The following is a 24,280-nucleotide window of genomic DNA, read 5'->3' on the forward strand; positions in this document are numbered from 1 at the left end:
TGACTGTAACTGTGCTGCTGGCAGCAATTTAATTACGCTTTCTTGTCGATGTTTACCGACATCGGCCATATTCAATGGTTTTGTCCATCGTTGGCTGATCCTTCAACCTCCTCTATGTAAAGGTCGTACTAAACCCAACATTTTGCGAAAAGAAACTTTTCCCATCTATGTGCATCCATCTACATTCAAAATGACCACACTTGAGCTTAGAAAATATTGTACGGTGTAAATGTTTCAGGTGTTGAGCGATAGTAAATTCATCAGTTATTCTGCACTCTTGCACACATAACGAGAGTGCTCTGAAATCGGAGTAGATGGCCAGAGGGAATTTACAAACGCATCCCTAAATCTGTCATGCTCTGCAGTACTGAGACTAGCATGAGGTTTACAGGGTTGCTGAGAGATATGTCACCTAGAAGCTCTGCATTGAAAAAAATACTGCAGTTGTCACTTGGCCCTCTAAGGAAGGATCTCCATTCATTTAGAAAGCAGACATTGACTGACCCAGATGTGGTTGGTTTTACTGGGTGTACGTGTACCTGTGTTGTTAAAAATGTAGCTAGGATCAAGAGTTGTTCCTGACAGGGAATGCCTAGATATGGCCCAGAGATTTTACTCATCAAGTAATGCGGTCAGATAAAAACTCCTGGCACTATTGGTCAATGTAAGTGCATGATCCACAGATATTGCTTGGTTTATCTTGATCAACTTGGTTGTTAGTTATGGTGGACAATATGATATTAATGCAGAGTGACTGGAAGCTTTATGTTTCACATTGTAATGAGGAGAAGTAAGTCCAAGTGAATGCTGTTACCTTCCGTGTCAATTATGTTCTGGTAAGAGTCCCATCGTGTCAGAGGGTCGGCTGTGTTGTAGTCCACACGTACGTCTGCCCCGTTCTGCCAGCGCTCTGCACCTACAGGAGACCATTTAAAAGCAAGGAATCATTGTGTGACACTCTTATTTGGTCCAATCAACATCAAGGAATAAGTGGGACATTCTTGTAGGGTTCAATCAACAACAAGGGATCAGTGGGACATTCTTCTAGGTTTAAACTTTCCGTGGACAGAAGCCATTTTTGTTTATTTTCTGTAAGTGATTTGTGGCCAGAGTGTTTTCATCTTGCAACTAAGAGTTGAAGGAATGTTACATTTTATGAGTTGTTTAGAGCACATATATGCACGCAAAAACACACACAACACACACAACACACACGCTCCCTCCTGTGGGGCTGGGAGGAAGGGCATGCTGTGCTCCTTTACCTCTCTGTCAGCACACACTTCACACTACATTTCCCCTCTACGGATTTCCACATCCTCATCTCAGCAGGGGGTAGAGGGGAAAAGAGGGGAGATTGAGGGGGGAAGCTGGGTGGTGAAAGGACCATGTGTCTGGAGGTTTTCAAACCCTCCTGCTTTTCTAACTGAGTTATAGTTAAGGAGTTATAGGAGTTTAGAAAAATACCTGGGATTTTCTCCGGGCCCTCAGAAAACACCAGCTCCACTTTCCCGTAATCCAGAAATCTGCGATCTGCAGAGGAAACACAAAGGAATGGAGTGAGTGTGGCTGCATTGGAATGCCACGGAAAGATGAATGATTCTGCCTATGACTGAGATTCTCCCAGAAAGCCATAATAGATTACAGTCTATGGGAACACATGATTTATTAATGGATGAGCCAAACCCAAATGAAGTCCAGTAGTTTTTTATCCTGTGACGGCAATGTGTATGCAATGTGTGTAGACCTTTATTGGCAGTCTCCATGTCTTCTTTCTGGAACACCAGGTTGTAGCCCTGCACTGCTCCCGTGTGGAACTGGAGCCGGAAGATTGCCTCACGCTCCAAAGTGACATCACTCTTATGGTAACACTTCACCTGTAGGAACATGGAAAGACTGGCTGCTGTAACAGCTGTTTGTGTGTGTATTCATGTGACCTTATAAAAAACATTTTCATTATTTTATGTGTATAAGTCTAATCGGTCATAACTTGTATCTTTCTTCTTGTATGGTATACCCAGTACATTCTGTAGGATATGTTATGTGATGCTATGAGACGTTATTCTTACCATGATGTCTCCCTTTAACATCTGAGCAGGTTCCAGACTGATACATATCCTGTCTCTGTGTCCAGGCCCAATGTGACTGGGTAATAGAGACAAACAAACAATCAGAGAGAACATGCTATGATGGCCAGGTTGCCCTGGTGGCCAGATGGCCCGGGTGGACAGAGTTTGCACCATAGACATTAAAACCAGTAGATACTGACGTTATCCACGTATTCCAATGGATATCTCCCAATGGCTCATGAAGGCGGAAGTATTTGAATTTGAAGCTCGCCATATTGTTGAATGAGGCTGAATGGCACCCAGAAATTGCTAACAATCATGGTGAAAATGGCCGTAACTAACAAAGGATCAACAATATAGTCATTTTCATCCTGCCTGAGAGAGTTAACCCAACACTGCTAGATGACGTCGGCATCAATACCGGAAGACTTGGACATAAACAGTCAAGAAGCGTGTGCATGAGTGATTGGTCTATCTCAGCATGTGGTCCTGCGTGATGACAAATATATCAGAAGGGATCACTATTTAATTAAATATATCTTGATTTGTAGCGAACTTTTAAATCATTCACTGTGGGGATTGAACTTGATCATAATAAACACATTTTAGAGCCCAAAACGGCCGTTTACATTTTTTGAGGTTGGCCGTTCTTGCGATCGTAATTTGCTACATACTGTAGTTTATCTAGGGCAGACCAGGGCTTTTGGCACCGCTAGGTTGCTACCAGTGGAGGCTGCTGAGGGGAGGACAGCTCATAATAATGGCTGGAATGGAGCGAATGGAATGGCATCAAACACATGGAAACCATATGTTTGATGTATTTGATACCATTCCACTGACTCCGCTCCAGTCATTACCATGAGCCCGTCCTCCCCAATTAAGGTGCCACGACCTCCTGTGGTTGCTACGTAGTAACCGATCAGCAGAGCTCGTGACGCCACACTCCAGACCGGACACTGGGGGCCTGGTTTGCACCAGGTGAAAAGTGATTGCATTCATTTTGAAACAGGGCTGCCTCCCGGCGTGAGCCGGGCACCCCGTTCAAAGCCAAAGTCGGCTCAATCCAAACTGACGTATGTCAAGCACCTGGAGTAATGACTTCGGATTCTGAGTTTTCATGCGCCAAAGTTGTGTTTAGTCTTGATAAAAACGCATATGTGCTTTATCTGCTGCATTCCAAAGGAAAACTATTATAAAAATGTGCGCACATCTTATGGAAAAGACGTGTATTTCTGAATGATGCACCATGCTGCCTTGTTGACATAGGTTGCCTTCCCCTGCTCAGACGTTGCATGCATAAACCAAAGGTTGCATGCCACGTCATCGACTGTGCCGTCAGGCACCAGATTGCTAGAACATATGATGTGGTTAGCTGATACTTATAATATCTATCCTGGCGTTGTAAAATCTGGAATGCGTCAGAAACGCCTGGGCAGAGGAACGCACCCAATATGACCGGGCTGCGTAGAGTACTGCTCAATTTATGTAGTCCACTCCTCCATCTCCACTTTAGCCCAGTCACAAATCATGGGCAAAAGTGACGGCCTATAGCCATAATCTAACTCCCTCAGTGACACTCACAGAGAGCGGCATATTAGAACAACAAATTGTCATTAAAAGAAAATGTATCACTCATTGTCAAACAAAATTTGAAACTTAAATGAATGCTTACTAGACCCCTGAGGAGTAGACAGCTTGCATTCCCTGGTAGACTTTCAGGTATGGCCGACACACTGGGAAAAAATGATTGTATTATGAGAAGAGAAATATAATACTGTAATTCATGCAAGATCAATTCTGTTGTGGCAAAAGTGTGGAACAAAAACTCTTTGAATATTATTCATATCAATAAACTGCATCATAACATTTGTGTATTATCAAGCATTGATTCATGTTGGTATCAATTGATAATTGATAGTTATTTTGGATCTCAGTGCTGCATTTGATACTATTGATCACAACATCCTTGTTCAGGTCATATCTATGGGGCATATGTTGCTCAGTAAGCATTGGGGGTTCAGTATCTTCCCCAGCACCTATTCACTATGGCAGGTATCATCAACTAGATTCAGCCAAGTGACAATTTTTTCTTGAGTGGATGGTCGGGGGGCAGGAACATAATTAAAAAATAATTTATAGACTGCAAATTGACTGCAAGAAGCCCAAACAGATATAACATTCAGTTTCACTGCTTTGCGGATGACACACAGCTTTATTTACCAATCAGACCCGGTGGCCAAGCTAGCGTAGCTGCCCTTCACAAATTTCTCCAGCTCAATGACAAGAGGTTGATTTATTTGATTGTTTTATTTGCCACCTTGCAAAAAACCACCCACTGGGCACAGAAGTCATTTCAACGTCTAGTTTTTATTTACATTTGGTTGAATTGTCAACTAACGTAAATTCAACGTAAAATCAACAAAAAAAATCTCCATGTTATTGGCAGGCAAAATTCTTTAGTTATTCTGTGGTGCGTGTTCATGTATGTGCATGTGCGTGCATACACGTGTGTCAGTCCGAGAGAGAGGACAGGTTCATTCAGCATGCAAGCTTTCCAAAATGCCAATTTCTTTCTAGATAAGCACATAGGGATTTTATTGGTAGTTATTTGTCAGACTTCTAGCTTCTCAATGAGTGGAATGTTTTTTTTGCTATCCTAGTGGGCCGATGTGTGAACAAAAGCAGGTAGTAAGTTACCTCCTGCAGTGTCAAAGTTTGGTATCCCATGTAGAATGATGCAATGCAGGAACAGTGGAGAGGCGTTGATTTTCATCGACCCACTCAGGAGACTGTTCAGGATCCAAACGTACCTGGCATGGCAGAATAGTAGAGATACGGTAATCCACACAATAGCTAGCAAGAGGATCCTCACTAGCTAAACCCCTCTGCATATACTGTAGATTAAAGTAGACAACAACAGATCAATTACATCAATGGCTGGGTCCAACCATGACAAGTATAACAGAGATACTGTAGCACACATGGGAATATTACTTTTCCGAAGATCCATTGAGGTTGTGTGTTTGTGATGGGGACATTCTTACTAAGGCGCCCACGGTATGACTGAGTCACAGTGATTCAGTGTGATGCAGTAGGATAAGATTACACCAGGTCACCACGGGATCCCATTCTGTTTCAATTACTCACAATGGCATGACTATCACGGGCCCTTTTCTATGGGAATGAATTAACAAGACCAAGACACGCAAAAGGCTTTCTATTGGCTCAGGTGGGACAGGGACCTGAACATGCCCTAAGGTGGGCGGAGAGGGATATGTGTGTGGGTGTGTGTGTTGGGTGTGGGAAAACACCTTTACCTCACCATCCTTATCACACAATGGGCATTCTCTCAACACTAAAAGAGTAGGTTCATATTATGCCTGAGAAGAGGTCTTACCTTTTCTGAGAGGGTGTCATTAATGCTGAGACCTTGTCGTCGTAGTACTTCCTCATTGCAAAGCGGTCCAGGGCCTGATCAGCGCTATGCAAGACAGACACAGACATGATTTAGGCTTAAACACTGAGTTACCCTCCTGTTTGGGCTTAAACTGACAGGGTAAGCATGACAATCATGGTAAGTAAGCTGTAGATAAGAGCTTTAGTTTTAAATAAGAGTGAATTAAACTGAACTGAGTGTAAGTCATCTGACTATTACCAGAAACACTCCTGGCTGACTGAGTGGAGTGACACACTGTAAACAAACATTTGCAAATATTCAACACATTGAGAGGGATCTTAGACCGTTCCTCCATACTGAATCTTTCCAGATTCTTGATATCCTTCGTCTGCCCCTATGGACTGCCCTCTTCAATTCAAACGACAGGTTTCTAATCAGGGCATCATTTACCCCAAAAATCTGAGGGGGCACAAAGTACGTGAGAATGGCTGGGGGTTGGTCCATAGGAGGGCTAGGCCCCCGTCCATAAATTGGAGAATTTATACTTTTTCAAACACCTGATACAGCTTTCTCCTACAATCTAGAGCCATAATCATTGTGCTTAACTCTATGTAAAACAATGTATATTTTTCTGCATCTCTAATAATACCTATTTTTCTAATAACCTGCATCTCTGCATCTCTGCATCATCAAGCTAACTACTCCAACTTGCTGGATAGCCTGAAATAGTTTAGCTAGTTATGAGGGTGGGAGATTGGGAACCTATTTGGGCTAGCTAGAACCAACGTCATAAATTGAGGCTAGTAGTATTACAGAGATAAAAACAAACAAATGTTTTATTATAATAATTTTGTAGTTTTTTTAACACTAGAACAGCTGGGCGTTGAATGGAACCCCCTTCAAGTCATTCTGACTGCAACATTCTAGCAGTGTAATTAATACATTTCATATATACTATTGCAAAAATAACAATTTGGTTGTGTTTAAGAATGCCTTTGGTAACATTTGAATACAATTCTTTTAAATAGCATATTAGCATTTTCATTAGTTAATGTTACTCTATGCTATATGCAAAAACCCCAAAACATAAAAAACACAAAAATGTTTCCAATACATTTCTTTCATGAATTGCCTTTGTTACAACCATGAAACATAAACACATGTTCTCAAACATGGTAACAGCTATTTTTTATAACAACAATAATAAAAGAACACCCCATCCTAAAAAAATAAAAGACCCACGTTCAAATGATGACAACATCAGTAGCCTAAACATTATTATAAGTGGCCTTGATGAATAGTAAATCTCAGCACAAAAGCAATGATGCATTCAGAAAGTATTCAGACCCCTTCACCTTTTCCACATTTTTTTTATGTTACAGCCTTATTCTAAAATGGATAAAATATATATATTTCCTCATCAATCTACACACACTACCCCATAATGACAAAGCAAAAGCAGGTTTTTAGATTTTTTTTGCAAATGTATTAATATTAAAAAACAGATATCCCTTATTTACATAAGCATTCAGACCCTTTGCTATGAAACTCGAAATTGAACTGTTTCCATTAATCATCCATGAGATTCTTCTACTACTTGATTGGAGTCCACCTGTGGTAAATTCAATTGATTGGACATGATTTGGAAAGGCACATACCTGTCTATATAAGGTTCCACAGATGACAGTGCATGTCAGAGCAAAAACCAAGCCATAAGGTCGAAGGAATTGTCTGTAGAGCTCCAAGACAGGATTGTGTCAAGGCACAGATCTGGGGAAGGATACAACAAAAAATTCTGCAGCATTGAAGGTCCCCAAGAACACAGTGACCTCCATCATTCTCAAATGGAAGAAGTTTGAAACCACCAAGACTCTTCCTAGAGCTGGCCGCCCGGCCAAACTAAGCGATCGGGGGAGAAGGGCCTTGGTCAGAGAGGTGACCAAAAACCCGATGGTCACTCTGACAGAGCTCCAGGGTTCCTCTGTGGAGATGGGAGAACCTTCCAGAAGGACAACCATCTCTGCAGCACTCCACCAATCAGGTATTTATGGTAGAGTGGAAAGAAAGTAGCCACTCCTCAGTAAAAGGCACAAGACAACTGCTTGGAGTTTGCCAAAAGGCAAAGATTCTCTGGTCTGACGAAACCAAGATTGAACTCTTTGGCCTGAATGCCAAGCATCACGTCTGGAGGAAACCAGGCACCGCTCATCACCTGGCCAATACCATCCATATGGTGAGGCATGGTGGTGGCAGCATCATGCTGTGGGGATTTCTTTTAGCAGCAGGGACAGGGAGACTAGCCAGAATTGAGGGAAAGATGAACAGAGCAAAGTACAGAGAGATCCTTGATGAAAACTTGCTCCAGAACGCTCAAGACCTCAGACAGGGGGCGAAGGTTCACCTTCCAACAGGGCTACGACCCTTAGAACACAGCCAAGTCAATGCAGGAGTGGCTTCGGGACAAGTCTCTGAATGTCCTTGAGTGGCCCAGCCAGAGCCCGGACTTGAACCCGATCGAACATCTCTGGAGAGACCTGAAAATAGCTGTGTAGTGATGCTCCCCATCCAACCTGACAGAGCTTGAGAGGATCTGCGGAGCAGGCCCCACAGTTGGGAGAAGGAGGGGCAACAGGGAAAACCATTTAGAAAATGACATACCCTACTAAAACTGGTTATAACTCCAGTTCTGTCAGTGGTATTAATATTCTAACAATGACAGTGTCTTATATAGACTTATTTAGGAAAAGTCAAGGACGGAGGGTGGCACGACTTTAAAAAATGGGAGAGTAATAAAAATGACTTCTTTAGCAGTTATAGTGTTAAACGGAACAAATCTGAGTGACATGTGCCTCTGTGCCCCCTATGGGCATGACACCTCTGTTTCCAATCAGGTGCCAATGCCATTTAGCAAACTGTAGGCGGTGCTATGGTCTGATGACATGAAAATATAGCTCTTTGGCCACGCACACCAGTGGCGTCAAAAATGGAAGCATGTGTAGAAAAGTACCTCATACTTACTCTTAAATATAGTGGTGGATATTTGAAGTTATAGGGCTATTTTGCTTCCACTGGTTCTGGGGCCCTTGTTAAGGTCATGAACTTTACCTAATTACCAGGACATTTTAGCCAAAAACCTGGTTGCCTCTGCCAGGAGGCTGAAACTTGACCACAAGTGGATCTTCCAGCAAGACAATAACCCCAAGCACACATGAAATCCATAAAGAAATGGTTTATTGACCACAAAATTAAAAAAATTCAATGGCCATCTCAGTCTCCGGGCTTAAACCCATTGAAAACCCATGGTTTGAATTGAAGAGGGCAGTCCATAAGCACAGAATCTGGAAGGATTCTGTGTGGAGGAATGGTCTAAGATCCCTCCCAATATGTTCTCTCATCAAACATTTTAGAAAAAAGCTCATTGTCATTATCCTCACATTGGGAGGGTGCTCAAGTATTGAAAACAGGGGTGCCAATAATTTTTTACCCCTATCCTTTTTTTGATTTTTTATTACTTGTTAAACCCAATGTCTTTCTCTGATCAATTGTATTAGTATAACATAATATAATTTGCCCATTTTTTTAGCAATCAATATAGTATTTGTATTATTTCATTTATACTGTCTCTTTTGCTCCTCTTTATCAAGAGTGTCAGTTTATTTTGGTCCTGAATGTATATTCTGTTTCTCTCTGACACGAAAGCACACACATATGCACGTACATATGCAAGCACACACACACACACACACACACACACACACACACACACACACACACACACACACACACACACACACACACACACACACACACACACACACACACACACACACACACACACACACACACACACACACACACACACTCTCTCTCTCTCTCCCTTTTCCCTCTCTTCTTCATCATTCTCTTTTTCTCTCACTCTACCCGCTTTCTCTCTCTGACCCTGTCACTATGTCTCTCCCAGTGGGAGCAGAACAGCGGGGGGAACGTTGATTGGCAAAACCCAACCCGGCCTCGACCAATGTGTACCCTAAATCACACAGGGTTTGTGTGCAGAATGGATCGCCATAAGCGCATAAGACAAGACACACACAAACACACACAACACTTCCCTTGCCCAAATAACCCGCATTCTGCCATAATGTGTGCTGTCAGTTGATGACTTTAGGGATTACCCTAGCTGCAGCTGCTCTGAATAGACTTTCAGACTGGAAATGACCATGTGTTAATATCGTTCAGCTCTGTTTGTGTAGCTTCATCCAATTTGAGGAACTGCATGTCCTTGAGGGGAAATTATTTTCAACTCAAGTGCCTTACTGAAACTCACATTTCATTACTAAATTAATTTACAGGTCCATTCAGGAAAAATTACATTGACCTTTGTGCTAAATGACAAATGCTGTTACACTCTGTTATCATTAATGTCTAGTATGTTTATGTTGATTTAGAATGTGCAATACTGTAAGCGTTACTCATGACTTATGGCTTTCCTTTGATCCCATATCCATTACTATTGTTTGACTCACGCTCTGACACAGTGAAAGGGCTGAGTAGGCCAGTAGTGGTCAGGCACTGTGAAAGATTATACTTATTTATCTGAGACGTGGTTGTAGTTGATGTAGGGGTTTGTACACAAACACTCAAGAAGTGCTACTCATGCTTTACCTGAACTTCTGGTTTGAGCAAAGTCACATTTCACAACGATAAATTAATTGAAGGAAAAGCCATGGGAGCTGCCATTGGTTGCAGCAGTTAGCCTACCTGGCAGATATGTCGGTGAAATGCACAAATGATGAGATGACCACTCCAATTCGGCCTTTCCCACCCTGAAATACAAGACAAAGAGAGGAGAAAGAAAGATAGAGAGAGCATTAGCCTACATTACTTTGAGAATGTAACAAGATACGTCATCTTTTGCCACTACGTAATCATTTTAAAAAGCATTACTTTCTGAATAAGCAGCTAATGTTTATTCAGCAAACAAATAGCAATAGTTTTTGAACTCCCCGGAACCATTACCCATGAACCCCATCGCAAAACGAAAGTAGCTCCCGCTAGAACTTAAACAAATTTGCGCTACCGCGGTGGAAAGTCCTTCGAACCCTAGACACATTTCACAATGTTCGGTTAAACAAGGTACTTCAATAAACATGTGAAACAATGGTAAAACATTAGCAGGGAAAGCTAACCTGTTGGCTAAGTTGCTAACCTCTTAGGGCTAGGGGGCACTGTTCGGAAGTTCGGATGAATGACACGCCCAAAGTAAACTGCCTGTTAATCAGGCACAGAAGCTAGGATATGCATATAATTGGTATCATTGGATAGAGAACACGCTGAAGTTTCTAAAACTGTTAAAAATAATGTATGTGAGTATAACAGAACTGATACGGCAGGCGAAAACCCGAGGAAAATCCATCCGGAAAATGTTTTTTTGAGGTCACAGTCCATTTCAATTATTGTCTATGGGATATTCAAAGGACTTCCTCCCAGATTGCAGTTCCTATGGCTTCCACTAGATGTCACCAGTCTTTAGAAAGGGTTTCAGGCTTGTTTTTTGAAAAATGATTGAGTAATTGTAGTTTTTCCAAGGTGTCTCTCATTAAAAATGTAGTCTTGTTAAGCGCGTGAATGAGGTGCGCGCTCTTCGTTATTTATCTTCCCTATTGAACATACTATTCTCCATCTTAAATTGTATCATTTATTTAGATATTAGAGTACCTGAGGATTAATTAGAAACATCATTTGACTTGTTTGGACAAACTTTACTGGTAACTTTTTGGATTCGTTCGTATGCATGTTGAAAGAGCGGATTACTGAATCAAGCACGCCAACTAAGCAGATTTTTTTGGAATATAAAGAAGGACTTTACCGAACAAAACGACAATTTGTTGTGTAGCTGGGACCCTTGGGATAGCAATCAGAGGAAGATCTTCAAAGGTAAGTCATTTATTTTATCACTGTTTGTTACTTTTGTGACGCCTGTGCTGGTTTGGAAAAGTATTTTGGTGTGGGGGCGCTGTCCTCAGATAATCGCCGTGAAGCCTTTTTGGAATCTGACAAAGCGGCTGGATTAACAAGAAGTTAAGCTTTAAATGATGTAGGACACTTGTATGGTCATGAATGTTTAATATTACAATTTTGTCATTTGAATTTGGCGCGCTCCAGTTTCACCGGATGTTGTCGATTTTGATCCCGTTAACGGGATCCGTGCGCTAAAATCACTTCCCGCAAAGATGTTCTATTACAGTTGAAGTCAGAAGTTTACATACACTTAGGTTGGAGTCATTAAAACTAGTTTTTCAACCACTCCACAAATTTCTTGTTAACAAACTATAGTTTTGGCAAGTCGGTTAGGACATCTACTTTGTGCATGACACAAGTCATTTTTCGAACAATTGTTTACAGAGATGATTTCTCTTATAATTCACTGTTTCACAATTCCAGTGAGTCAGAAGTTTCCATACAATAAGTTGACTGAGCCTTTAAACAGCTTGGAAAATTCCAGAAAATTATGTCATGTCTTTAGAAACTTCTGATAGGCTAATTGACATCATTTGAGTCAATTGGAGGTGTACCTGTGGATGTATTCCAAGGCCTACCTTCAAACTCAGTGCCTCTTTGCTTGACATCATGGGAAAATCAAAAGAATTCAGCCAAGACCTCAGAAAAGAAAATGTAGACCTCCACAAGTCTGGTTCATCCTTGGGAGCAATTTACAAATGCCTGAAGGTACCATGTTCATCTGTACAAACAATTGTATGCAAGCATAAACACCATGGGACCACGCAGCCGTCATAACGCTCAGGAAGGAGACGCGTTCTGTCTCCTAGAGATGAACGTACTTTGGTGCGAAAAGTGCAAATCAATCCCAGAACAACAGCAAAGGACCTTGTGAAGATGATGGATTAAACAGGTACAAAAGTATCTATTTCCACAGTAAAACAAGTCCTATATCGACATAACCTGAAAGGGCGCTCAGCAAGGAAGAAGCCACTGCTCCAATACCACCATAAAAAAGCCAGACTACGGTTTGCAACTGCACATAGGGACAAAGATTGTTGGAGAAAGGTCCTCTGGTCTGAATGAAACAAAAATATAACTGTTTGGCCATAATGACCATCATTATGTTTGGAGGAAAAAGGGGGAGGTTTGCAAGCCGAAGAACACCATCCCAACCGTGAAGCACGGGGGTGGAAGCATCATGTTGTGGGGTGCTTTGCTGCAGGAGGGACTGGTGCACTTCACGAAATAGATGGCATCATGAGGAAGTAAAATGATGTGGATATATTGAAGCAACATCTCAAGACATCAGTCAGGAAGTTAAAGCTTGATCGTAAATGGGTCTTCCGAATGGACAATGACCCCAAGCATATTTCCAATGTCGTGGCAAAATGGCTTAAGGTCAACAAAGTCAAGGTATTGGAGTGGCCATCACAAAGCCCTGACCTCAATCCTATAGAAAATTTGTTGGCAGAACTGAAAAAGCATGCACCAGCGCGGAGGCCTACAAACCTGACTCAGTTACACCAGCCCTGTCAGGAGGAATGGGCCAAAATTCACCCAACTTATTGTGGGAAGCTTGTGAAAAGCTACCCGAAACATTTGACCCAAGTTAAATAATTTAAAGGCAATGCTACCAAATACTAATTGAGTGTATGCAAACTTCTGACCCACAGGGAATGTGATAAAATACATAAAAGCTGAAATAAATCATTCTCTCTACTATTATTATACATTTCACATTCTTAAAATAAAGTGGTGATCCTAACTGATCTAAGACAGTGAATTTTTACTAGGATTAAATGTCAGGAATTATGAAAACTGAGTTTAAATGTATTTGGCTAAGGTGTATGTAAACTTCCGACTTCAACTGTATGTTGACAAGATAGTCGAGTGTCCGCTCTAACATTGGAAACACATGTCCGCAAAGATGGAAGTCAGGTGGGAAGAGGCGAGATCAGGTGAGACCATTTAAGCCAATAAGTGGGCAGATACACATGTGAACAACTCCGATATAAAGTCAATTTTTCAAAAGTTGCTGAAATGCCACATGCGTCCACTTATATCAGTGCATCCGTAGCAACCTAACCATTAGGAAACTTTTATTAGATCAAATAATCCCCACGTAGCAAATTAGCATTATTTTTCAAACAAATTTGACACCCTCTCGTTGACCTCCATACAGAAATGATTTTCTTGGGCAGAGTAAACACTCTAGCTTCACCTCGCTACTTCCCGTCTAATCTCGTTCCGAGATACTTCCACCCGAATGTGCTGAGCGCAATAGCATGGGGACAAGGTTTCTTCAGGGGAGAATGACTGCCCCCTCTCATGGAAGTCATGGAAGTTTAAGGCCGACCGTGGTACTGCAGGCATTGTTAGCAGAAAACAGGATCCCCCGTTATAGTGAATGGAAAAATGGTAATCATTGTGTAAAAAGTTCATAAATCAAAGACAGTCATGGTACCAATAATTGCTTTAATACACCAGATGTATGTCCTTTAACTGATTAATTTCAAATTGCACACACAAGAAGTAGTTATAAGGACAATTCAGTTTCTAATGGCAGCCTGCAGTATCCCGGTTGGCCTTCAACTTCAGTTACTAAATGAGAGGGGGCAGCACTGAGCTAGCATGCAAAGTCACTTTCTGGAGTAGCTCAAACTGCGCATGTTATGTCTCCATGAGACGCCATCTTAAATGACTTCATTTGGCTTCAATGTGCTGTTGAGTCTTCACATAGGAATGAATAGTGTCAATTGATCGATTGTTTTGTCCATTCATATATACAGTCATTGGGTTACTACCCGGCTAGCTGCTAGCAGAAAGGAAGAGGCAACCATCTTTGCTGCTAGCCAGCTATCCCCATGCGATCATCTTCGACACAGTGCTCCCTCCGGCACTGTCTTGACGGATGTGTTCCAAAAATCAGTTTTGAATAGATAAGTCAATGTAAAGTGAAACAAATGAGGCCAGAAGAAGAATGAGAGATAATGAAATGGTGCCGATGACAGGGTGATGAGGATGCTGCTCACCCTGCAGTGTATGACCACCACGTGTAGAGGGTCAGCATTGAGCCAGTTTTCCATGGCCTTACAAATGGTACAGATCTTATCCAGAGGAGGAGCATGCAGGTCAGGCCAGCCCGTGTCCAGAGTCTGCAAACACACACAAGGTAAGTCACACATACACATACGCACTTTGTAACAGATAATGCTAATCTATTCAACCTCTATACAATGTATATGTTAATCTAATTAGCATGTGCAGAGTCTCCAGAAATCATAGAGATAGCCTTTCTGAATTAAAGGGTTATCTAGTGATATATTTGTTCAAACGGATGGGTCATCCACGGAATGAGTGCCTTTGGCGTCCCTTTGATATTTTAGGTAGAAATTGTGCACCAACATTACATTTTAAAAGCCTGTTATTCAATGTAATTCCCTTTAATACACAGTACCAGTCAAAAGTTTGGCCACACCTACTCGTTCATGGGTTTTTCTTTATTTTGACTATTTTCTACATTGTAGAATAATAATGAAGACATCAAAACTGTGAAATAACACATGGAATCATGTAATAACCAAAAAAGTGTTAAACAAATCAAGATATATTTTATATTTTAGATTATTCAATGTAGCCACCCTTTGCCTTGATGACAGCTTTGCACACTCTTGGCAATCTCTCAACCGGCTGCACGAGGTAGTCACCTGGAATGATTTCAATTAACAGGTTTGCCTTGTTATTAAAAGTTAATTTGTGGAAAGAAATTCCATTTAACACTTTTTTGGTTACTACACGATTCCATATCTGTTATTTCATCATTTTGATGTCTTCACTATTATTCTACAATGTAGAAAATGGTAAAAATAACAAAAAACCCGGTAATGAGTAGGTGTGTCCAAACTTATTATATTTTGAATATCTGCATTTTGACATCCCTCTGTGACTTCCAGGAAGATTTGGTGGTGGAAAACTGAGCGTGTTCAGCATAACACATCAACCCTGTTACCCATAGATAGACAGCCAAAAAACTTCTTTTTTTTGTCGCATTTAATTACCACTCACTGTCACATACAACAAGCTTCCATTTCCCCTGTCAAAAGAGAATTTATGCGGCTTGTTGATACGTGTATGTCTTCATGTCCTGCCCTATGATTCGTTTATGCTCTACATTCGGAAAAATACAGTATGGTTGCTTTACCTTAGGGTTCATTTTAGAGAGATCATGTCTCTTCTCCGACAGGTTGATAATCTAGAAAGAAAAAGTATACAGGTATGTATGCATGAATACATTCATTTATTTTGCTATTTAATTCTATGCCTTTATATTACTATCTTATTAAAATGTAACCATTTCAACCGTTTTCACTCTTTCCAATATGAACTAAAAAAGGCTTCTGTGCTTCACACTTCTCTAAAACCTCCCAAATGTGTCAATTATACAGGGTCACTTGGTCAATAACAGTCCCAATTGAAACTTTTTCAAATCAAGAAAACAAACAACCCAGTAATAGAGGACTAGGCTTTTAAGTTTGAAATGACTAGGTATCAGTGAGATGAAGGATGGTGTGAGACACATGGACGCGACTAGTGCTAACTGACCAGGTAGTTATCAGCGTGCTTGGACTTGAGCATCCGTGTGACATCCTTCAGGTTGTGAAAGTAGATCTCCTCTGAGCATGCCCGGGGGAAGGACACAGCGATAATGCGCTCCGTCACATAAGTCAGGTCAAGTTCGTATCCCTCCTCCATCTTCACATCTGGGTCTTCTTCCTTTTGGGGAGAGAGAAAGAGAGATGCCTCAGGCCCTGTGATGCAATTTCCTCTGCCCATTGGCAGTATGCATGTTTTTTTTTACTGTAGTCAGTGTTTGATGAGCAAAGTCCTTGGTGTCAGCAATTGTGACCGGCCACCCCGCTGATACCTTTAGAATAGGAACACAGGCCTACTGTAGGTTGTATGATAAAGAAGGACGCCTGTTTACATTCAACTGTCTTTCTGCACAGGTGCCACACTGACTTCCATTATGCCTCATGGAGATGTTGATGAAACAATATTTCCACTATTATGTTTACTTTTAAGTGTATTCCTAATTTCTATTAACTCCATGTAAAAAGTAACTGCTGTTGAATAGGAAAACAAGGAAATAGTCACCAACTGATCATGCTCAAGTTGACACAGTAAAAACAAGACAGACCGCAACAATGAAGCAAAAAAAACTTCTGAAGACTAAGAATTCCGGATGAAACCAGTCGTGTGCAGTGTGCTGTGTAGCCCTGAAACATGGCGTGTTCCTGTGACCTCATGGGCATGAACTTCCTGTGTAGCTGCTAGAGAGAGAGAGAGAGAGAGAGAGGGAGGGAGGCTTCCCCCACACATCTCTTATCTAGCCTATCCATTGTAATCTGTGTTGTAGGCTTCTGGCCTAGCGCTCTGTCTTGCCTGTCAGCTGGGAAGTGATTCTTTAAACAACAGGCAAGCTGTTAGCTGGCATCCCTACAAAGATAATCCATCAAAAATACCACAATACAAATCTCAGTGTGAATATTTCTTGGAATCATTTTTTACATCAGAATCATATTCTATTTCTATGCCATTCTATCAGTTTCCCAATCTCACTGACAACAACAAGAACTTAGTAAAGTTTGATAAGTTCTCAAACAGTATTGATTCAAATGAGTTCCCCAACAGGGCATGGCTCTGTAAAAATAAAATAACAAAACAACAAAACTCTGAACATGTACATGTACATCTATTTCGTGCCTGTTCTCCTTCTAATCTAGACCAACACGATGGCGACAAATAGTCAGCTTGGAATTTTGTGCTCACAGCCCAACACCACACACACATGTAGGCCTATAGAAAAGCTAATGAATCAAAATGTAGTGGTCCAGTCGAGTCACCTGCTTGTTTGTTGTGATTAACAGTGAAAAGGCCTTGGTCTGTCCCATTGGGGAATGTGCCTGTTAATTAAGTCTGAAGTGACTGCAGGCTAAAGTCAAACACTTTGAAGGACTCTGGAAAGAGGGGCCAGGGTTGTAAACCAGGGAGCTGCGGCCTACTGCACCCAGGGGACTTAAACCACCCCTCAGAGTGGAATAAAAGGGGGCTGTGTGTGTGTTTGTGTGCATGCGTGCGTGTGTGTGTGTGTGTGAGAGGGTCATCGCTAGGGGAAACGGACTGGGGGTAGTGGAGGGTGTGTGTGTAGGGTTTGTGTGCATGTGTGTGTGTGTGTGTGTGTGTGTGTGTGTGTGTGTGTGTGTGTGTGTGTGTGTGTGTGTGTGTGTGTGTGTGTGTGTGTGTGTGTGTGTGTGTGTGTGTGTGTGTGTGTGTGTGTGTGTGTAAGGGGTGGTCACAAGTGTCTGCAGTTGGTGTTAATAGTGGGGTTAGTCTATTTCCCTCAGGAGATGCAGGAAAAACTGTTGACTAATGAGAAATTAATGAACAGGTCGACCGGTCAACACTTGAGGGACTGTGTGAGAGGAAGGCTGGACTGGACTGTGGTTTAGAAAGTGTCTGAGCACGGTGACAGAGAGAGGAGAGGGGTTCTGGAAACCACCACTACTTAACCTCTGAATGACTCTAAGGTGTTATGGAATGTTGTTTCAATAAAGTTATTCAAACACTGAAGTCAAAGATCTGTTTGTGTTTAATAGTCTACCCTCGCAGAGGTATTTGAAAGAATCAATGTGCGCAAAGTCTTCCCTTATCCCATGAAGTTCTATGGAGGGTAGGCCTAAATTATAGTAAAGTTGAATTACTTTATTAACAGACTATCCTACTTTCATTCAATTGAGATATTTTAATTTCCAAAACATAGGTCTATTCGATACCTTCAAAACATATGTCAGTCTACTTGATGACAAATGTACATTTCAATGTGAGCACAGACATGTGAAAGAAGTCAGGGTAACCCACTCCTGTGTTACATTTCATCCTGAAACTCCTTAATTTTATACTCAATTACATATCAATATAAATCATCCAGACATACGCTATGCTGCGGTAGTTCTTTTCAAGTAGGCCCCTCTCTCCTATAGTCCCATTCTGCCTCTCATCACTCAAGTCAGGCAAACAGCAGCGACTTGCCCCAGCACGCACTACAGATAATTGCTCTTTAATTTACACGGAGTGCTTTTGTTCCTGGTTCGGGGCATGGTGCTCGGCCACAACAGCAAAACACAACAACCGACCAAGGCAGCCGTGCCAAGGATCGCAAAGTTCAGCCCACAGCCCACCCATGGCACAATGACTGGGAGTAGACAGTTGAGCAACTGCAGAAGAAAAAGGGTAGTAGAGCTAAGCTATGTGTTGTTTGAAAAAGTAGGTTGCCAGCAGACTCCATAGAGAACAAGCTGAAACAAGTCTGCTCGGTTAGGATGCTAGGGATTTAGGTGTTACTCTGGATTCCCTGGCTGACACAGCCCCTGGAGGTATGGGTAAAAGCTGGGCTGGGCTGTGGTGCGTGGGCGCTGTCAACAGGACTGAGATGAGCATAGAGCACTCAGCACTGAGACCTGGGACTGCATCTCAATAGTCTCCAATGGCTTCATTTCTTTCAGCCATCCTGAAGGAGAGGATTGAGGTAAAGAGAGGTGCCAACTCAGAGTATTGACACACAGCCCTGATCTCTCCTGGGAACCACACCCCTCACCTGGTTGTAGCTGACACAGCATGGAATCTCCCATCATAAACTGCAGGGGAGGCAACAGAAGAAACACTGAGCACTGTTGACAAGCTGGGGATGAAATCCACCCACTAGTAATCAATGTTGGTCAGCCTCTGAGAATTGAAGCATGGTCCAATCATGTGAACATTGATATAATGGTTGTTTACATTTTTGATCACATTGTGGTGACAACATTTGCCAAAAACCCAGCATTCTGGACCGTCACAAATAATAAAGTAATCTAAGGGACTGTTCAAAAATTATTTGGGGGGTGGGGTGGGGTCCAAAATAGGAGAGGGGGTGTAACTTTTTATTTTGCTTTGGGGAGGGTTGTATGTCTTTTTTATTGGGCACAGGGGAGGGTAGTGCATTTTCTCCAAGGTTTACATTCAGTATTTTGCAGGTTTTCCTATATAGGCCTAATTTCTTCCATCCTAGTCACATTTCCTCATCTGCTTGCATGTGCCTCCCTAATCAAGGTGTTTTGGTACTTCCCTTACGCACTACGCTTTTCCGCTCCCTACGCTTTTCCGCGTGCTAACTATACCACAAGTCAATATAGTATACCAGTCTTACTGTCTATCCTGCCCTCTATTCACCATTCATAGTGAAAATAGTGGAAGGTGGATCGATTGTCCAGATCTGCAATAGGCTAACTAGCAATCATACCATACATCAAATCATTCAAAGCTGCACCAACATGTTCAATATACAGTACCAGTCAAAAGTAACCAAAAAAGTGTTAAACAAATCAAAATATATTTTACATTTGAGATTCTTCAAAGTAGCCACCTTTTGCCTTGATGACAGCTTGCACACTCTTGGCATTCTCTCAACCAGCTTCATGAGGCAGTCACCTGGAATGCATTTCAATTAACAGGTGTGCCTTGTTAAAAGTACATTTGTGGAATTTATTTTCTTCTTAATGCGTTTGAGCCAATCAGTTCAAATCGAAGTTTATTTGTCACATGCTGAATGTAACAGGTGTAGACCTTACAGTGAAATGCTTACTTACAGGCTCTAACCAATAGTGCAAAAAAGGTATTAGGTGAACAATAGGTAGATAAAGAAATAAAACAACAGTAAAAAGACAGGCTATATACAGTAGCGAGGCTATAAAAGTAGCGAGACTACAAACAGACACTGGATAGTCAGGCAGATTGAGGTAGTATGTACATGTAGATATGGTTAAAGTGACCATACATATATGATGAACAGAGAGTAGCAGTAGCGTAAAAGAGGGGTTGGCGGGTGGTGGGTTGCAGGACACAATGCAGATAGCCCGGTTAGCCAATGTGCGGAAGCACTGGTTGGTCGGCCTAATTGAGGTAGTTTGTACATGAATGTATAGTTAAAGTGACTATGCATATATGATAAACAGAGAGTAGCAGCAGCGTAAAAAGAGGGGTTGGGGGGGGGGGGGGGGGGGGGGGGCACAATGCAAATAGTCCGGGTAGCCATTTGATTACCTGTTCAGGAGTCTTATGGCTTGGGGGTAAAAACTGTTGAGAAGCCTTTTTGTCCTAGACTTGGCACTCAGTTGTGTTGTGACAAGGTAGGGTTGGTATTCAGAAGATAGCCCTATTTGGTAAAAGACCAAGTCCATATTATGGCAAGAACAGCTCAAATAAGCAAAGAAAAAGGACAATCCATCATTACTTTAAGACATGGTCAGTCAATCTGGGAAATTTCAAGAACTTTGAACGTTTCTTCAAGTGCAGTCGCTAAAACCATCAAGCTCTATGATGAAACTGACTTTCATGAGGACCGCCACAGGAAAGGAAGACCCAGAGTTACATCTGCTGCAGAGGATACGTTCATTAGAGTTACCAGCCTCAGAAATGGGCAATTAACTGCACCTCAGATTGCAGCCCAAATCAATGCTTCACAGAGTTCAAGTAACAGACACATATCAACATCAACTGTTCAAAGGAGACTGAGTGAATCAGGCCTTTATGGTCGAATTGCTGCAAATAAACCACTACTAAAGGACACCAATAATAAGAAGAGACTTGCTTGGGCCAAGAAACATGATCAACGGACATTAGACTGGTGGAAATCTGTCCTTTTGCCTGATGAGTCCAAATTTTTGATTTTTGGTTCCAACCGCAGTGTCTTTGTGAGACGCAGAGTAGGTGAACTGATGATGTCCACATGTGTGGTTCCCACAGTGAAGCATGGAGGAGGAGGTGTGATGGTGTGGGGGGGGCTATGCTCGTGACACTATCGGTGATTTATTTAGAATTCAAGGCACACTTAACCAGCATGGCTACCACAGCGTTACACAATCCCATCTGGGACTATCATTTGTTTTTCAACGGGACAATGGCCCAACACATCTCCAGGCTGTGTAAGGGCTATTTGACAAAGAAGGAGAGTGATGGTATGCTGCATCATGACGTGGCCTCCACAATCACCCAACCTCAACCCAATTGAGATGGTTTGTGATTAGTTGGACCGCAGAGTGAAGGAAAAGCAGCCAACAAGTGCTCAGCATATGTGGAAACTCCTTCAAGACTGTTGTAAAAGTATTCCAGGTGAAGCTGGTTGAGAGAATGCCAAAAGTGTGCAAAGCTGTCATCAAGGCAAAGGTTGGCTACTTTGAAGAATCTAAAATCTACCCTTGAATGGGTAGGTGTGTCCAAACTTTTGACTGGTACTGTAATTTTGGAGGCGGCAGGTAGCGTAGTGGTTAGAGTGTTGGACTAGTAACCGAAAGGTTTCAAGATTGAATCCCTGAGCTGACAAAGTCAAAATCTGTCGTTCTGCCTCTGAACAAGGCAGTTTAACCCACTGTTCCTAGGCTGTCATTGAAAATAAGAATTTGTTCTTATATTTAACTGATATGCCTAGTTAAATAAAGGTATAAAAAAAATCCACTAAAGAAAGCGCATCTCATTATCAGAAGTAAAAAATACAGCCAGAAAGGCCGGCTACTGTGCCTTCCGAGACCTTATAAACTGTCAGTAGACCCACAACTGATCCAAATGGTTGCCTAGGCTAGATGCATTCTTTAGTGGATCATCAATCTCCTACATGTTCCTATAGTACTGTGGCCACATATGCGCCCAGCAGGGCCAGTTATTCAGGAAACCTTAACACGCTCTCTGCCTCCTACTTGATCTGAGCGGCTTTCCCTCATACACCTACAACCTAATTCATCAATATAGCCTTAATATTTGTCGTTTCACTTTTAAAGTGTATTAAATTTTATGTGTGGCATGAACACAACAAGTCACAATGTTTTAATCTGAATAGGCTACTTCAAAAGTCTCCTGTAGGCTACCTCAGCACGTTTATCCACTAATATACTGCAATTCCAGCATCCAAACAGGGCACTGTGCACCCCCCATTTGATGAATGGAAAGAGAGATCTCCCACTGGGCACACCACCAGTGGCGTGTCCAGAACATTTTGAATGGGGTGGCCAAGGTGGGGCACAGACCCAGTTTAGGGGGGCCATAACATTTTGAACCTTAATCGTTGGAAGGTGGATTTTTTCAATAGAATTATGATGGCTCAACACATTAAATGCTTCAGCTTAGGTTTGGTATATTTCCCTGTTCAAATAAATCATCAATCAATTCCAAAAGTCTTGTTACAGTGTTTGCATCAGGGACATCAATTGGATATGGCAGGCTAGCTCTTTCTATTCTGGTTAGAGCCCGTTTGCGCTGTTCTGTGAAGGGATTAGTACACAGCGTTGTACAAGATCTTTGGTTTCTTGGCAATTTCTTGCATTGAATAGCCTTCATTTCTCAGAACAAGAATACCCTGATGAGTTTCAGAAGAAATGTATTTGTTTCTGGCCATTTTGAGCCTGTAATCAAACCCACAAATGTTGATGCTCCAGATACTCAACTAGTCTAAAAAAGGCCAGTTTTATTGCTTCTTTAATCAGCACAACCGTTTTCAGCTGTGCTAACATAATTGTAAAGTAGTTTTCTAATGATCAATTAGCCTTTTAAATGATAAACTTGGATTAGCTAACACAACGTGCCATCGGAACACAGGAGTGATGGTTGCTGATAATGGGCCTCTGTACGCCTATGTAGAAATTCCATAAAAAATCTGAAATTTCCAGCAACAATATTCATTTACAACATTAACAATGTCTAAACACTGTATTTCTGATCCATTTGATGTTATTTGAATGGACAAAAAATTTGCTTTTCTTTCAAAAAGTGACCCCAAACTTTTGAACGGTAGTGTAATATTGAATTGTGTTTGGTTGTCAACATTTAAATGTGATGTATCTACTGCTTGGGTAGTTTAATCTGTGCCACTGACTTAGTCTGGCTTTAATTCCAGGTTGTCTACAAATTAATAATTGATATGTTGGATTCACATCTCCATCGCACCCAAAAATCTAAGAAAAAAAATTACAATTAAAATATAGTTTGAATTAGTCCTATTCTTTAACTTAGATGTTTGGGTCGCTACAGTTATTGTTATTTGTGGTCGTAATCATTATTTTGAGTTAATTTAATGAGTGGGGAGGGTGTGCATTTTTTACAGTACAAGGGGACGGTCATGTGAGGAGAAAAAAAAATGATGTTGTGGAGGGGGGGGTGTATTTTTTTTATGACACCTCGAGTGCTTTTCGAAGGTTCCCTAATCATATTGGAGGGTTGGACCACAGCAGCTGAGTCCAATTACGACGTCCACATTTTTATATTATTTGGTTGCATTTTCCATAAAAAACACATTGTGGTGATCGTGATGGAGATGTGTGTTAGTGCGTATTTTTGACTGTAAGAGAGATACATTTAAAAACAAGATATATATGGATGGAAATAGACGAGAAGCTGAGATGTGGATAAAAAAAAGTGAAACAAGCAAGAAATATGAATGGTAAAGGGAAGGGAAAAAGAGAGGGAGTCCTGTGTTTAGAGGGAAAATGAACAGCACATGAAACAGCTTAAGGTGAGAGAAGCAGTATAATCCTTTAAAGCCAGTGTCTAAAACCACACAGATGGGATTTAACTCACTATGCAGCCATAAAGTCCTCAGTCCTTACTTCCACAGATGACCATCTTTAGAAGTTCTAATAATATTTTTATTGGTTAATGTCATATATCCTGACTTACCAAGCAAGCACCATTTCAACAGCACTTTCTGGCCAGAAACCATTACAATAACTGCCAT

At 41.5% G+C, this 24,280-nt stretch overlaps 1 protein-coding gene across 2 annotated transcripts in view; it reads right to left on the minus strand.

Annotated features, from left to right (window-relative positions):
* The window catches only part of LOC120020300 (tensin-3-like), a 78,401-nt gene that overhangs the window by 47,092 nt on the left and 7,029 nt on the right, over positions 1-24,280 (minus strand). For both annotated transcript variants that reach the window (XM_038963867.1, XM_038963866.1), the window contains exons 2-12: positions 16,066-16,236; positions 15,665-15,715; positions 14,496-14,618; positions 10,222-10,286; positions 5,464-5,547; positions 4,764-4,876; positions 3,739-3,799; positions 2,067-2,142; positions 1,745-1,874; positions 1,465-1,530; positions 815-916 (exon numbers count right to left, since the gene is read on the minus strand). In XM_038963867.1, the coding sequence (XP_038819795.1) occupies positions 815-916; positions 1,465-1,530; positions 1,745-1,874; positions 2,067-2,142; positions 3,739-3,799; positions 4,764-4,876; positions 5,464-5,547; positions 10,222-10,286; positions 14,496-14,618; positions 15,665-15,715; positions 16,066-16,215 (1,021 nt within the window). In that variant the 5' untranslated portion in view covers positions 16,216-16,236. The remainder of the gene's footprint in view (positions 1-814; positions 917-1,464; positions 1,531-1,744; positions 1,875-2,066; positions 2,143-3,738; positions 3,800-4,763; positions 4,877-5,463; positions 5,548-10,221; positions 10,287-14,495; positions 14,619-15,664; positions 15,716-16,065; positions 16,237-24,280) is intronic.

Source organism: Salvelinus namaycush, chromosome 25, assembly GCF_016432855.1.
Source record: "Salvelinus namaycush isolate Seneca chromosome 25, SaNama_1.0, whole genome shotgun sequence".
Classification (NCBI taxonomy): domain Eukaryota; kingdom Metazoa; phylum Chordata; class Actinopteri; order Salmoniformes; family Salmonidae; genus Salvelinus; species Salvelinus namaycush.